At 34.6% G+C, this 14,884-nt stretch overlaps 1 protein-coding gene across 1 annotated transcript in view; it reads right to left on the reverse strand.

Annotated features, from left to right (window-relative positions):
• Positions 1-2,078: 2,078 nt before the first annotated feature.
• The window catches only part of LOC133179188 (serine/threonine-protein kinase SIK1-like), a 15,457-nt gene continuing 2,651 nt past the window's right edge, over positions 2,079-14,884 (reverse strand). The window contains exons 2-8 of the mRNA XM_061313979.1: positions 13,309-13,425; positions 10,389-10,452; positions 10,015-10,130; positions 7,768-7,938; positions 7,379-7,502; positions 6,403-6,623; positions 2,079-6,145 (exon numbers count right to left, since the gene is read on the reverse strand). Coding sequence (XP_061169963.1) covers positions 4,130-6,145; positions 6,403-6,623; positions 7,379-7,502; positions 7,768-7,938; positions 10,015-10,130; positions 10,389-10,452; positions 13,309-13,425 — 2,829 coding nt within the window. The 3' untranslated portion in view covers positions 2,079-4,129. The remainder of the gene's footprint in view (positions 6,146-6,402; positions 6,624-7,378; positions 7,503-7,767; positions 7,939-10,014; positions 10,131-10,388; positions 10,453-13,308; positions 13,426-14,884) is intronic.

Below are 14,884 nucleotides of genomic sequence, written 5' to 3' on the forward strand. Positions count from 1 at the left end.
AGGAGAAGGAAATGATACATGACAGATTCGAACCGAGTCTGCTCCCCTTAAGACTCTGTAAACGTGCTCTACAAAATCTTCTTCATCTAACACATCATTCCTGACAATTTTGTTCACCTGTCATGCACTTCCAGAGCATGGTGTACGAATGTTACCTAATGATTGTATTACTATCCACTACCATTTAACAGGGAGAAATTGCAACGTACTAGACAAGGATCCCCAGAATTCTACACAGGTCAGTTGTTTAAGGCCCTTTCACAATTGGCGCACGAGCAGACGCGACAAAATATTCGTACGACCGAAAAAAAAATGATTTGGATCGTAAACTGTTGCCGAAATAATCGCATATGAAAAGTGTTCGTACGAAATTCGTAAGATCTAAAGCGACCTTTGTGCGATGCAAATGCATTAAATCTTACGATATATCTTGCGTCTATATGCGACTGATATAAAATGAAAGCGAGTGTTGTAAGATAATGCGATAGGATCGCGCTAGTAATCAGGTGATCGGACGATTGAACGTGTGCCAATGCGATTAGACGTGCGGCGCTCTTGCGATCATGCGTACGAATACTCGATCGAGTGCATTTAGGCAACATCCATCAGCCACGCAATTCTAAATTTAGAGAACCCGACACAGTGCTGCAATTTTTCTTTTTACTTCGTTTAAAATGTGCATATTTAATAATTGACTGTATCGTTATGACAGCAAAGTGTTTTGGCGGTTTGATATCGTATTGATCTATATATATAATATATATGGTGTATATATATAAAATCTGCATGGTAAATTGAAGCTGATAAATCGTGCAATGATAGTAAAACGTTGCACGATTACATGAGACACCATGAGCGACATTCTCATGGTCGCAAAACACACGCATAGACAGCTGCGATTTATCTTACGACCTTTAAAAATCGTGCATCACTCTTACGAGTACACAAAACGTTGTAAGACGTTCGTACTAACTGACTAATGTTCGTGCGTTGCATTGCGATAATTTGGATCGCATTTGGTCGCGTCAGAATAGTGTGCATGTCCACTATTTTGAGGAGATTTGATGCGACCACTAAAACGCATGCAACGAATGCGAGACATCGTGCAACGTATGCGAGAGCTCGCGCGAAGCTAAAAAATTCCGATCGCAAAGTGTTGTAAAGTGCTCGTGCGCCAATTGTGAAAGGGCCTTTAGAGATAGGCCACAGAGTTTTCATGCCACCAGCAAATGAACCTGTCTGTCCGCCAAATTATTAATATCTTTTAAAAGAGACCCAACGGCTTTGACAATCACCTGAATATGACACAACCCTCTACAGAATCCATAGAATCAGTAGGATCTATAGAATGGGAATTTGATAAATATATAGTGATGAATTTGATAATTTTGGAAGGCGCATCTTTCTCAACATAACCATAGACTTAGTCTGCAAAATATAATCGGGAAGACAAGAATTTTAAAGAAAGCGTTTTCACTGTATGACCAATAGAGCACACCCACCCTCCCCAACCCCCGAGACCCTGGGTCCATAAATTTCGCAATTTTGGTAGAGGAACCAATGCTTATTACAGCCATACCAAGTTTGACTGCTTGGTGCCCAAGAGTAACTTTTTTATTGCATTTAGACGGTTTTAGATCCATCCCTCAGGTCCCACATAGACAGAAACCATGTAATTCACAATTTATATTCCATTAAACCCATAGATGCTATATATCAAAATTATTTAAAATTGGGTCAGATGTTTATAAGAAGAATCTGAAAATGTCAGCTCAGTGACTCAAATGGCCTAAAAATGCCCCTTCCCACCCAGGTTTATCCCTGTCAACTCCAGGGCAGCTCATGACATTACATGCATATGCAACAAAAAAGAATATAATGCAATGGTCAACATGCTGGTGAAATAAAAATAAAGATATTTTTATCTACTTTATCATGAATCTGTCCACCAGGAATCCCACCTGTCTATCTTAGCAGAACCAATTCAACTTATAACTGATTATGTACACATTGCAGGTAATGCTTCATTCCCTTTAAATGTTTTAAATAACCATATTACAATGAAAGAAAACTCTGTATTAAATTATTTATAACAATTTAATGACTGATAAAGTTATCTATACATTCATACAATAACAAGTTCATGTCAAAAATAACTAACAGAGTTTTTGCCCTTTGGGCAGCACAATGTACATGTATCGGGTTAAAATGCATCAACAAATTCCGACCTGATTCCGAGCATCAAGTTATAGCAATCAGTGTGTACAGGGAAAACAACTGTGGTTTCCCTTCTGTCAGGAACAATATCTGTGGACCCCTTTATGTCTGTTTATAATTAGTTTAATCTCTACCAAACAATCACTGGTTTCTGGGAAGTCAGATTTCAATTTATTACTGGTTCCTAACTAAATAGTTAACAATGTCTTTTATTTACAAACTTTGTATAGATTTGTTAGAATTTTTAAGCTTAATAAGCAGATTTTTTAACAATTTCAAGCTCTGTTTTAAAGGAACTGATTCTATTCCTGTCTTGTGTGTGATGTTAGTGACAAGCAATACTGATATTCTCTCTGAGAATTCAATGATAATCTACTTCTGTGGGTGTAATCGTATTACATGCAAAACATCTAACCAAATTTACTCAATAAAACCATCCACTGCCCCATCAGATGCCCATTTTATACTGATTTGATTTCATTAAGCCTCAACTTGCCTTAAGTGCACATAAATCCAGGAGTAACCTGGCATTTGCTACATTCACACATCACAAATCCCTTATATTTGTGTCAGAGGAAACTTGGACTTGAGTCCTGCCCAGTGTACAATGAATGATGTTTGTACAATCTACTTAGCACCACAACACTTAATAATATTTCACTCACACACAACCATACAAACTACACTCATTCAGTCTCTCAATCCAATTATCCATTGTTAAAAAAGAAAAATAATCTTTAAAGATTTTCTGTGCTTTGGCAAGTTTATCTTTGATTATATCAGTTATGAGTACAATTCCATTCTATATTTTCTTTCAAGCCGTTAACTTTAAGTATAAAATCATTTGTGTAATGGACCCCCCTCCCCCATTCCCAAAAAAGGAATTGATAATATTTCTCTTTACAGGAGAATTTTGATTAAATTTAGAAAATAAAAAAAAAGGTAAAAGAAAAAAAAATTATGCTACAGTATAATGGGAAGTTTGGTCCAAACAGTTTTTCAATATAAATATATTTACATATTTCCTTGATATAAATCTTTAAGTGAGGACAAATATGTTTTGGCCTTGAACTGACATCAATGATGACCTTGAATTCTCTCTTAAAGATCAATAGTAATTTAAGGAAAGAAAAGAAAAACAGTCCACAAACAATATGCTGTCAAGCTGTGAAACCCATGGGTGATCTTTGACCAGTAACCACCTTAACCACCTTGAGAATTTGCGTGAAAGATGTTGAACAAATAGTGTACAAAGAAAAACTTAAAAAGTTATCGTAAAAACTCTCAAGAGCTCTCAACATACAAGTCACAAAATCTCTTGGTTTGTAAACAAATGGTTTCTCCAATACTCTTGTAAAATGGCAAAAATTGATTATGATGCATAGAGAAAACTCATTAAATAATGTACAACAAATGATCATGGTCACTTTTTAGTGAAAGACATAACTATAAAACACATGTATACATGTACAAACTCAAAAATTCCCTTTGCCTGAAAGACATCAATTCTCAGTTGATAAGCACTTAGTTACATGTGTGCATGAGAACAAAACAGATTATTGTTAATAGTAACAACTTCAAACAACATTCATTTTTCAGAACCCACACACAGATTTGCTGAGGATAAAAAAAAATGCAACATTTCTAATGTCAACATTTGACTCATAACTTTACTTTTCATACATCCCATCCCAAATTCTGACAGCTTGATTTTTAGAAAGAATTTTATAGCAAATTTCATAATTTTTGAGATTTTACCCTATTCAATCTGAATTCATAATCAGAAATCTGAACTGAAACCCTACTTAATCTTACTTTGAATTCTGATACATCAATAAGAACAAAAAAGAAAAAACAGATCTACACACTGAATCACAAGGGTAAAACAAAAAAAAAAAAACAAAGTTCTCTGTCACGAGAAGTCCATTTCCTCCTCAGTCACAGTTTGACATGTTTCAGGTTGAACAGCCTGGTTATTGACAAAGTTTTCCTGATAATCCCCATTCTGAATCTCGGTCGTTGGAGCAGATAGATTGTTTTCCTGGTAACAGTCTGTCTGACATTCTGATGGGGCTGCCAAATCACAGAGTTCACTCTCCTGGTCTGATTCGTCCATTCCTGGCATGCTTGGCAGTGACTTCTGTTGCTGCTGCTGCTGATATGCAATCTGCTGCTGCAGAATTAACAAGTCCATCCCACGTGGAATAAATGCATTTTTTCTTCCAGGTGTTGTTTGGACAACAGGAGTTTCCGACTGCAAGGAAACCTGGGGAAAAGAAACTGGTGTCCCTCCAAAATTGATGAGTTGCTGGTTCCCTGGTAGCTGGCCAATGCCAAAGGGTAAATTTTTGTTTCCTTCCTCCAGATAAGGGGGCATCACTGGCTGTTGTTGTGCTAACTTATACGAGACTTTCCGTATGACTGGTGGGCGACCCATGGAACTGAGATCTTCACCTTGACCACTAATTCGTTGGTTTCCGATGTTGGCACCCAAAGCAAAATGATTTCCATACATAGTTTGACTTGTCTGCTCAGGAAGCATTTGAATATTTGGACTAGGATAAGGTTGAAATGAGTTTTGATCAATCTGAAGTTTTTGAAATTGTTGGTTAAGTGGGCAATGATGCTTTTGTTGCCAACTTTGCCGTTTTTGTTGAAGATTTCTTTGAAGAAGTGCCTGTTGAAGTGGTTTATTCATATATTCAAATGAATTTGGATCATTGGCAACTTCCTCATGACTAGAAACCCGATCCATGGCCCTCTCTACCTGCATGCTTTGCTTCAAAGCTAATAGTTTATGTGGTTGGATATCAAAGTTTTCTGATGGTAAACTCATTCGCTTTAGAAATGGTCGAGGTCTAGGTTTCTGATTTTGCTCTTCAGTTGGCCACTGATGCCCACTTGATTCCATGTACGCTGTATGCTGCTGTTGAAAAACTTGAATTTGTTCTGGAGTCATATTGGGTGAGAACATTTGTTGTAATGTGTCATGCTCTTTGCGTAACTCTGTCATTCCTGGGGCACGCATGTTTTCTTTTAATCTCTGACGGAAAGCGATGATCCCATGGGTGACCAACCCATCCGAAGCTCTGCGTCCCTCCCTGAAATTCACCGGTGATCTTGTCTGACTGCGATCTCTCACTGGATCTTCTTCATTTTCCGACTCTGGGTTTGCTTGTCCCATGGAATAATTAGCACCTGCTGATGATGTAAATGTATTGGATATGGATGAACAAGATGGACTGTCAACACCAGTAAAGTTCATTTGTGATGATGTTAAAACAGTAGAGGAAAAGTCAGGCTCCAAACTGGAGTCAAAACTGGTAAACGGGGAGGCAGTGTTTATAGAAGAACTACTATTATTTGTATTTTTATTCAACTGAGAAAAGTCACCAAAAGCACAACTGGGAATTAATCCTATGCCGTACCCATCCCTGACGAATTGAACATTATTTTTACCATTACTTCCACTCTCACTCTCGGAGTCTGTCATATCTGCCTCCACCCCCTCATCTATGGAGGTGGTAATCATGTGAAGATTATTAGAGGGGATGGGGGGTTTGACAGGGCTAGGCATAATGTCAGGTAGACACCCTGTCACACCACAGGGCGTCTGAACGTCACTGTCGTTAAATAATTGGTATAAGTTACTAGTGTTAGCACTGGTACTTGTCACACAGTCCGTTGTGTGGCTGAACATTGAATTGCCTTGTTTCACGTTGACTAATGCTGTGCGTTGCTGCCCCTGAGCTGGGGTTGCTTGACTAGAGTTCATGTGCATCATGGCCTGATCCGCTATCGTGCTAGGCCGTCTTTTACGTATATCGATTCGAGTCTCGGGAGGAAAACTGCTGCGGTGTTGCCTTAATCGTTCTACTAAAAGGTAGTATATGGCTGTGTAATGATCATAGGCGTCCTTTTGTAGTGCCTGAAAAATTGAAAATATATAACTTTACCTTAATCTTTATTTACACACTTAATACTAAATTAATAAACTGGCAAGTATGATTGTTAAATAAAGTCAGTTATTTCACTGCAGTTTACATGGTATTATCTGATCTTCATATAATTATGCTTCCAATTAGCATAAGACAGAATTCACAGTCAAATTTCATGTTATTGAACTGACCAATGACAGCAATGTTCACTCATAAACTTTAACTGAAATTAATGAGCTAAGAGTACCTCAATTGTTTTATTCCTATCAATCTTCATTCCCTGCATGAGTCGAAGTATCTGTTCATTATATTCTCCCATCTTTGCATTCTGACCAATCACAGGGCTGGGTGGGGCCTGTTTTGGAGCTCCCCCATCCTCCTGCATCCATGGGTGTTTCTTGATCATGTTGATAGTATATCTTTTGGATGGGTCTAGTACTAACATCTTCCTTATCAACTTCTCACAAGCTGTGAAAATTTATACATACAGTACGCGTGTTAATGATTCTATTTTTATCTCAAGAATATCCAGATAAAAATTTCACTTATTTTAAACTGTTTATACATCTCTTATCAGACAAGTTTTATTAATCTGATAGAATCTTTTATGTACATGCACTTATGAAGTATGGGTTAATCATTGGTTTACTTTCAGTAAAGTTTTAGGAGAATGTAAACTGGTACTAAAATTTTAAAAAATCCACAATAAATTTTTGTGTTATGCAATTCCTATACTTAAATAATCTTTGTGTAACATTTTGTTAAAACTTCCTGAATAACTTAAAATTGAGTCGTCTTTTTAATGATATATGACGTAATATTGATCGATAATCAACTTTACTAGCTCTGGGAGATATTACATTAAACCACGGCTAAGCTCAGGTAAAAATGTAACTGCAGTAGATTGCTAATTACTGGTATCTATCTGCTTACACAAGGACATACGTCAGATAGTAAGCTTCGACTGATATTCATCATTTTAGCTTAAATCTTCTCCAGCTGTAACCTGATGATGCTTTGTCATTAGAACCACTTAGACTGCTTCTTAAAGACATTACAGGAAATAAAAATTGTTTTTACTTTTGACGCAGCGCAGATGTAGATACCACAGAATAATTTAGAAAAATCATTATGAACGACCTAAAATACAGGATCTATTTAAATGCTCATCTTTCTCTGCTAAAGTTTTATTGACAGGAGATGGGCAGATTATGCATGGATACCTTCTGTCATGAAGAATGGGATTCTAAATCTGCCCTGTAGGACTCTGTCTCTCAACATCTGTAGATTGGACCCATCAAAAGGCAAGGCCCCACAAACAAGGACATACAGCACCACTCCTAAACTCTGAAACAGGCAAACTTAATGTTACATTTTACTGTATATACCACAAAGATAGATTTACATAACACACACACTTTGCTTGATCATAAATACGTCATTCATAAATTTTGCAAATGTTTCTGCAACATAACACAGACTTTACTTCACATCCAAATGTCTTGCAAAAATAAATTTATGCAGGAATTTTATTAAAATATTTGAGAATTTGCATTCAAAATGGCTTCATAACTTGAAACAACAAAATGACACAATGAGTGGTGACCATTACCCAGATGTCTATCTGAGGTCCTAGGTATTTCTTTCCCTCGAACACTTCCGGCGCTGCGTAGGGGGGACTGCCACAGAATGTTGCCAGGTGTTCATTTGTTGTAAAGAAATTTCCAAACCCAAAGTCAGCAATCTTAATATTCATGTTGGCATCCATGAGAAGATTCTCTGCCTACCGGGGACACAAAAATTATTTGAGCATAATTTAATTTGAATAAATATTTTCATAAAATTTATCAAAAGATTATCCATGTATTTATAAAATATCTTTCTTTTTTTTACAACAAATTTTTATCATAATACATATATTACAAGGAAAAACTCATTTTTGACAATAACATTATCCTAAACAGTTTTCAGTACATTCAGAATCAATAATTTATAAGTTAAATTTATTAGTGTAAATTCAATTAATGAATGCCCGTAACGCCGTAAGATATACATATCAATGCAGCACTGGTAAAATGGCTTCAAATGTCTTAAATTGTGCCTTGAAATGCTTCTTACAGAAATCCTAATGGATTCTGTGCACTTAAAGGACCCTTGTTACAATGTACAGTAATAAGAAAGAAATCTTGATCTCCTTTAATATTAACACGTGTTTGAGTGCAATCAGATATGACGTAAAAATATTATTCATAGAAATTGTAATCGATCATATAAATCAAAACCTATGAATCAGCTCTTGGATCCATTCAGAACCAACAGCAGTTAACTTTCACCATCTAATAATAAAACATCAACAAACAAAATACTTTTTTTTCTAATTTTATGCTGACATTAACTGAGTTTGTTGTCTGGAGAGATTAATTTATTTTATCTTTTGATTCTTCTCAAATTTTTTCTTTCTGGAAAGAGGAAAGATTGGACAGGAGATTAAATGTGCCGATTTTGATTTCATTCCTCAGCACAAAAAACCGTAGCATGCATCAATAGTCTGGTTCAGTACTTCCACTTTTGGCCACCTTTCACAGTTCAAAGACACAATTAGGCATTTCCAATTGAGAACATCAAACAAGAGATAATTAATTATCTCTTATCCACAGTATATATATTGGCTGATTATGAAGTGAGTCTGACAGAGTTTTGTGGCTTTTGAAATCGCATTATGCGAGGAAGTCCTCTGTATTGCATATAAATCAGGGACTAGTTCCTATGACGTCACAGAGTTAATACATAGAACGCATTAAACAGTCTGCTGGAGGTCGAGAATTTGACCCATTTCTAGAAAGCTGATCAGAACAAACTACGTGCTTAACATTTACCAATCTTAAGGACATATTGGAAGTCATTTGATAAAAAAGAAAACCCCCTGCTTGCACTGGGAAATCAGTACTGGTATACATTTAAAGGTCTGAAAAATCAATGGTTACTCCAATATCAGGAAGCTCTTCTATGTACATAGTCCTGAACTCAAATTTAAAAATCCATTCTCTACATAGCTGAAGTTGTGAATTTGACAGGTTAGAAGCATGCCAGATAAAGAAGAACTGTTCTAAGTAAGAGAACAATGACCCCCTGTCTTATCTCCATTTAATCACAACTAAGCTTGTTCTACAGCATTCCGTAATCACCCCTTGCCCGGCCTCCCTCAAGTGTATGTTTATGATCCTAAGAAGGTTAACTTTTACGTCAGAGAAGGGTTTGTGGCAATTAAACAAATGTGTACCTTTTATAAACAGTGTAATCAATTTTCCTCCTGTTTTTATTATATGGTATTTGGTTAAATGCAGGATTAAACTGTTGAAGCCTGCAAAGACTTTGGAAAAAGGAAACAAATCGAAGTCTGTGCACATTGATTTACTAAATGGATATTACTGAATTTTTGCAAAACAGGGTGTCGTAAGCAAAATACAGTGGTTGGATTTAATTTAAAAACACTGTATAATTAATGTCATATTTTACATATGCAATTTTTGGCAAAGTTTTTCCTCGGAACTGTGTCTTTTCAAATATGCAATTCATTTGCATGTACAACAATGTAGTTCTAACAAAAATCTCTCAACTACCTGTTGTGTGGGTTAACAATTACATCATAAGCAAAACCAGAGAGAAGCTCTCTCTCACTTCACAGAGAGAAACATAAAATTCATTGTACCATACTCTATTTTTTATCAACCCTCATCCATCATCCACACACAAAAATTCTTGACAAAGTATTGCAAACTATTTGGGATTCACAAAGTCTTCACAATTAATTAAACAAGGAAGCTGATGGTGCTTAGGAAGTCATTTCTGTGTGTGTTACCTTCAGGTCTCGATGAACAACATGGCGGTTGTGACAGTATTCCACCGCTAACAAGATCTGCCAAAACTTCTTCCTGGCTTCTGGCTCTGTCATTCGACCATGTGTACGAATGTAATCTGACAACAAAATATATACATAATACAAACAAACATTCTCAGGTTAACAACCTCCAATCTCAAGCAAGTTTGTTTGAATTTCAGCAAATCATAAATCAAAGGAATTGTAACCACAAAATAATTGTTGTATTTTTCCTTCAATTGAATACACAACTTCCTTTGTGAAAAATACAAATCTAGATTAAGTAAAACAAGTTGTGTTTCCTTATTGATTGAGTAGCTACTCAAAATCATAATTTACACAGAAATAAAGCATACCAAATATTTCCCCATTTGGAGCATACTCTGATACAAGGTACAACATGTTTTTGGTCTCCATCACCTACAAAATACCAATAATATACTAACTCCTTTATAAAATCATTTAGATGATACAAAATACCAATAATATACTACTCCTTTATAAAATCCTTTAGATGATACAAAATACCAATAATATACTACTCCTTTATAAAATCTTTTAGATGATACAAAATACCAATAACATACTATTCCTTTATAAAATCCTTTAGATGATACAAAATACCAATAATATACTACTCCTTTATAAAATCCTTTAGATGATACAAAATACTAATAATATTATTTGAAGGGATATAAAATACCAATAAAACAATACTCCTTTAAAGGAGTACAAAATACCAATTATACAATACTCCTTTATAGGGGTATAAAATATCAATTGTAACTTCTCTTTTTGAGGGGTATAGGTGCAAGTTTTCATTTGTTTGACTATTTTCTGTTTGGATAATACATGCATTGTCATAATCTGATGCACAGATATGTTGTATATTGATTCACCCTCTTACTTTCAGCTTCATTCACAGAATATTATTATCATAATGGTTATCAAGTTCACAGAGTGGGCATTCTTGTTGAAGACTTATGAGAAATTTATCCTATTTACAAATTTCTACAATAGTTTTATTTATTTATTATTATTTATTTATTGTACATTAAATAAACATATTCTTAGTTCTCAAACTGTAAGAAGAGTAAAATTTTAAAATTCTATTGTGTCAGTATTACTATATTAATTAATACAGAATTTCTTCAATTGCTTCTAAGTTCATCTTTTACTGAAAATATGATTGCATAAAGCACAATGCAATATAACCATAATTCATTGACACATTTAGAGTTTTTCCAAACTCTGAATGATGTTTTTCCTAATTATCATATTAATGACAAAATAGGAAGACATATATTTTTAAAATTCTGTCTAGTCAATGAAAGACATGAAAACAAGATCTCGTTCATCATTCCAACAAAGAGAAATTAGGGCTCGGTCATGTGGAACAGGTTGCTGATCTGGAAAAACTCATCGAACCAAACATGTCACGTCAATTAGTCAGGTATAATACCATTTGTACATGGACAGGTAAAACGTTAAGACAGGAATACCAAATAAAGAGTGAATGCTTTCTGTTATCATGTTTATACATTTATCCAAACTATATACTCTAATTCATTTATTTATTTACTTAACACATACATCCTGATTTCTGTGAAAAGATCATTTAACTTGAACAAACTTTCCCTTCAGCTTACTATGGAGATGAGATATAATTTAGAGCCAGTGACTAATTATTGAAGAAATCTTGTCTGATGAGAACATGTTAATAAATGTCATTACGTTACAATAAAACACTCTGGACTAGTTAAGATATTCTTACAATTTCTCAATTTACACTCCACTTACTTGGAGGCTAAACTGAGGGCATCTAAGTCTTGGGTTGCTAAGAAAAACTTCAACATGCCCCAAAAAATTGACCCCAACCAAAAATAAACATAATGTAACTAATATTTACATTTTTTAAATCAATATCTAACAAACAGATATGTCTATAAAAAGTTATAATATATTCATATAAACTCCTTTAGTCAGGCAATTGGCCTTTAGAAGAATTATGTTCAAATATTGAATGAAATCTAATACATTCAATGTCTGAAGAGAACTTTTTTTAAAGGTCATACACATCACATATGACGCACAGCGGTTCATTTAGTCACCACACGGTACATCTACAGTGTCTACGGACTGTCCCAGAGACTTGTATGTAATCATCTCAATAAGAAAACCTAGTGCAAAAAACAGCCATTAAGTTAATTATCATAACTTCATTTAAATTAATACATGCAAATTACGTCAAGTGTCAGGTGACATATATCTATTCTTTCATTTTCTTTTGTTTCAGATTCATGTTTGAGCAGTCTTGGACATTGCCTGGCAAAGTTTTCATTCTTTCTAGTTATATGTTCACATCACTAAACCACAAATAATTTTCAGAATTCAAGTGTAATAAATGTTAACAGCCTACATATTAGACAAAGTTCACAGACTTGAATGTTTAAAATCGTGTCTTGAGAGTGTACTAAAATTGACTTGCAATAAATTTTATTGGTACCAGATAGATAGATCTGTTTGTATAGCCCCTTGCACACCTTTGAAGTGAGCATAAATAAACGTCATAGGCAAATTGCAACCCTGCTGTGTAATCTATACAAAGCTAACTGTCAGAAATTCGGTATTTCCTTGATTAAGAAAGACCCTCCCACACCATTTAGTAAAACAGTTAGCCTAAACCTTACTTAAAAAAAAATCCCAAGAAAACTGGAAAAATCAATTCCATGATATTGGAAGTGCTTTAATTAGCTTCATGTTATATCTGATACTACACAACATACTCACCAGGGTGTGCTTATATACTCAATTTCAAAATATATCAGAAAGGACAAGATTTCTTTGTATGTATAAACTGATCATGAAAAGGGGCATTGGATATAGGAAATATGTCTTCTTTTTCCACTGGATATTTCCAATTCTACATGCAATATTACAATAATCATTTTGTATGAGATTTAACTATATGGTTGTGTTTTAATATCACTTTTTCTATTCTACTCAAGAAATTACAACTAGATTGCTTGTCATTGGTTATAACACGTCCGTGATATGCAGTGAACATAATGCCACTGACAAGCATCATTAAGGAATTCATTAACATCTACCTGGTACATGCATTCTGTCAACTTTAATTCCAAACAAGTCACATTTCCCTTGCTAATTAACATCCTGTATGCAACCTACATGATGGTGTTTGATTGGGTGAACTTTTTATAAATTATTTTTGATTGGATAAATTTTCTGAGTTATGATACTTGATTGGCTACATACCTGGTAGAGTTTGACAATGTTAGGATGGTTCAGCAGTTTCATTATATTCACTTCCCTGTATATCTTCTTTAAGTTGTTTTCATCTAAATGGGTCTTATCTATGATTTTTATGGCAACCTGAAAAGGTTAAAAAAGGAAATTAAATATAAAGTAACAGATGGATATCTGCTTGACAAGTAAATCAGATAGTCATATTTCCAGTGGTAAAGAGCCATGATGGTATAGCTCTGCCTACATGAACAGTATACATGGTATAACAGATGATTACATGTTAACATGTCATCTCAGCACAAACCAGTAAAAAAATTCATACAAATCACTATAGATTAATCTCATTACATATATACAATAAGCTAAAATAAGCCATAGTGAAGGAAATAATGTGCAATGTCCACTATGGTTTTAATATATATATATATATATATATATGGATCTCCTCCTCAATTTCTGCTTTCACTAGGTGATTCATTACATGAAAGGGGCGGGGAATCAATGTACTTTTAATATATTTTGTATTTCAATGTACATTTATCTTACATGTACATAATAAATATTTTCTTTCATGAAGTCTAAGATACTGTCAGGCTAGGGTAGCTAAACACTCAAGACAGTCAGAATGTAGTGTCATAATACTACAGAGTTTACGTTGACTTGATGCTTACCAGAGTACTAAATGCTTAGTGACTTGGGATTCACATTGACTTATGCTTACCAGAGTACTAAATGCTGAGTGATTCAGGGTTCACATTGACTTCTGCTTACCAGAGTACTGTAAACCAACTATTATTTGCGGCATCTTTTATTCGCGATTCATCAGTTTGAAATCAATCTGCGATGATTAATTTTTGCAACTGAAGACACATTCTCTAATACAAAGCAAAAAAATGGTTCGCAGTGCTTATAAATATTCGCGAGTTAAAGCAGGTCGCGAAACTCACAGATATTTCTTGCACACGAATAAAAGTTGGTTTACAGTACTAAATGCTGATCAGTGACTTGGGGTTCACAATTTAGCTTGACTTGATGCTTACCAGGGTAATAAATGCAGAGTGAGTTAGTATTCACTTGAACCAGGGTATGTGAAGGAACATCTGAGAATAAGCCACACTTCACAGGTATACAGATAATATTAGGTACTTTAACAAGTAAGGACAATGACTTAGGCTACTACTCAACAGTGTAGGTGCATATATCAATAGCCATGTAAGTACATGTAGTATACACGTGTAATAAAAGGCAACTCAGACATTTAGTTTTCAGTAGCATAATGACTCATCTACATCATAAACACAGCCTAACACATCTACAAGGAAAGCAGGGAGAACAAGAATGATATATTTAATGTCATCACAAAATCTAAAATCTGTAAATTACAAATGAAATAGTGATTTGCTAATAGACATTTCTTCTGTCCTGATTAAAGAAAACATTTATCTTTTTGGTTCAGTAATGCAGGACTGGTATAAATTACATAAATTTCAAGTTAGTAAGATATTTTCTTATCCATTTTAACTCATTGACATATAAACTATCATTAGTCACTTGTTTACCTTGACCCTGTGACCCAGTGGTGGTG

Source organism: Saccostrea echinata, unplaced genomic scaffold (assembly GCF_033153115.1).
Source record: "Saccostrea echinata isolate AGI-Se365-2 ecotype Australia unplaced genomic scaffold, CSIRO_AGI_Sech_v1 ptg000004l, whole genome shotgun sequence".
NCBI lineage: Eukaryota > Metazoa > Mollusca > Bivalvia > Ostreida > Ostreidae > Saccostrea > Saccostrea echinata.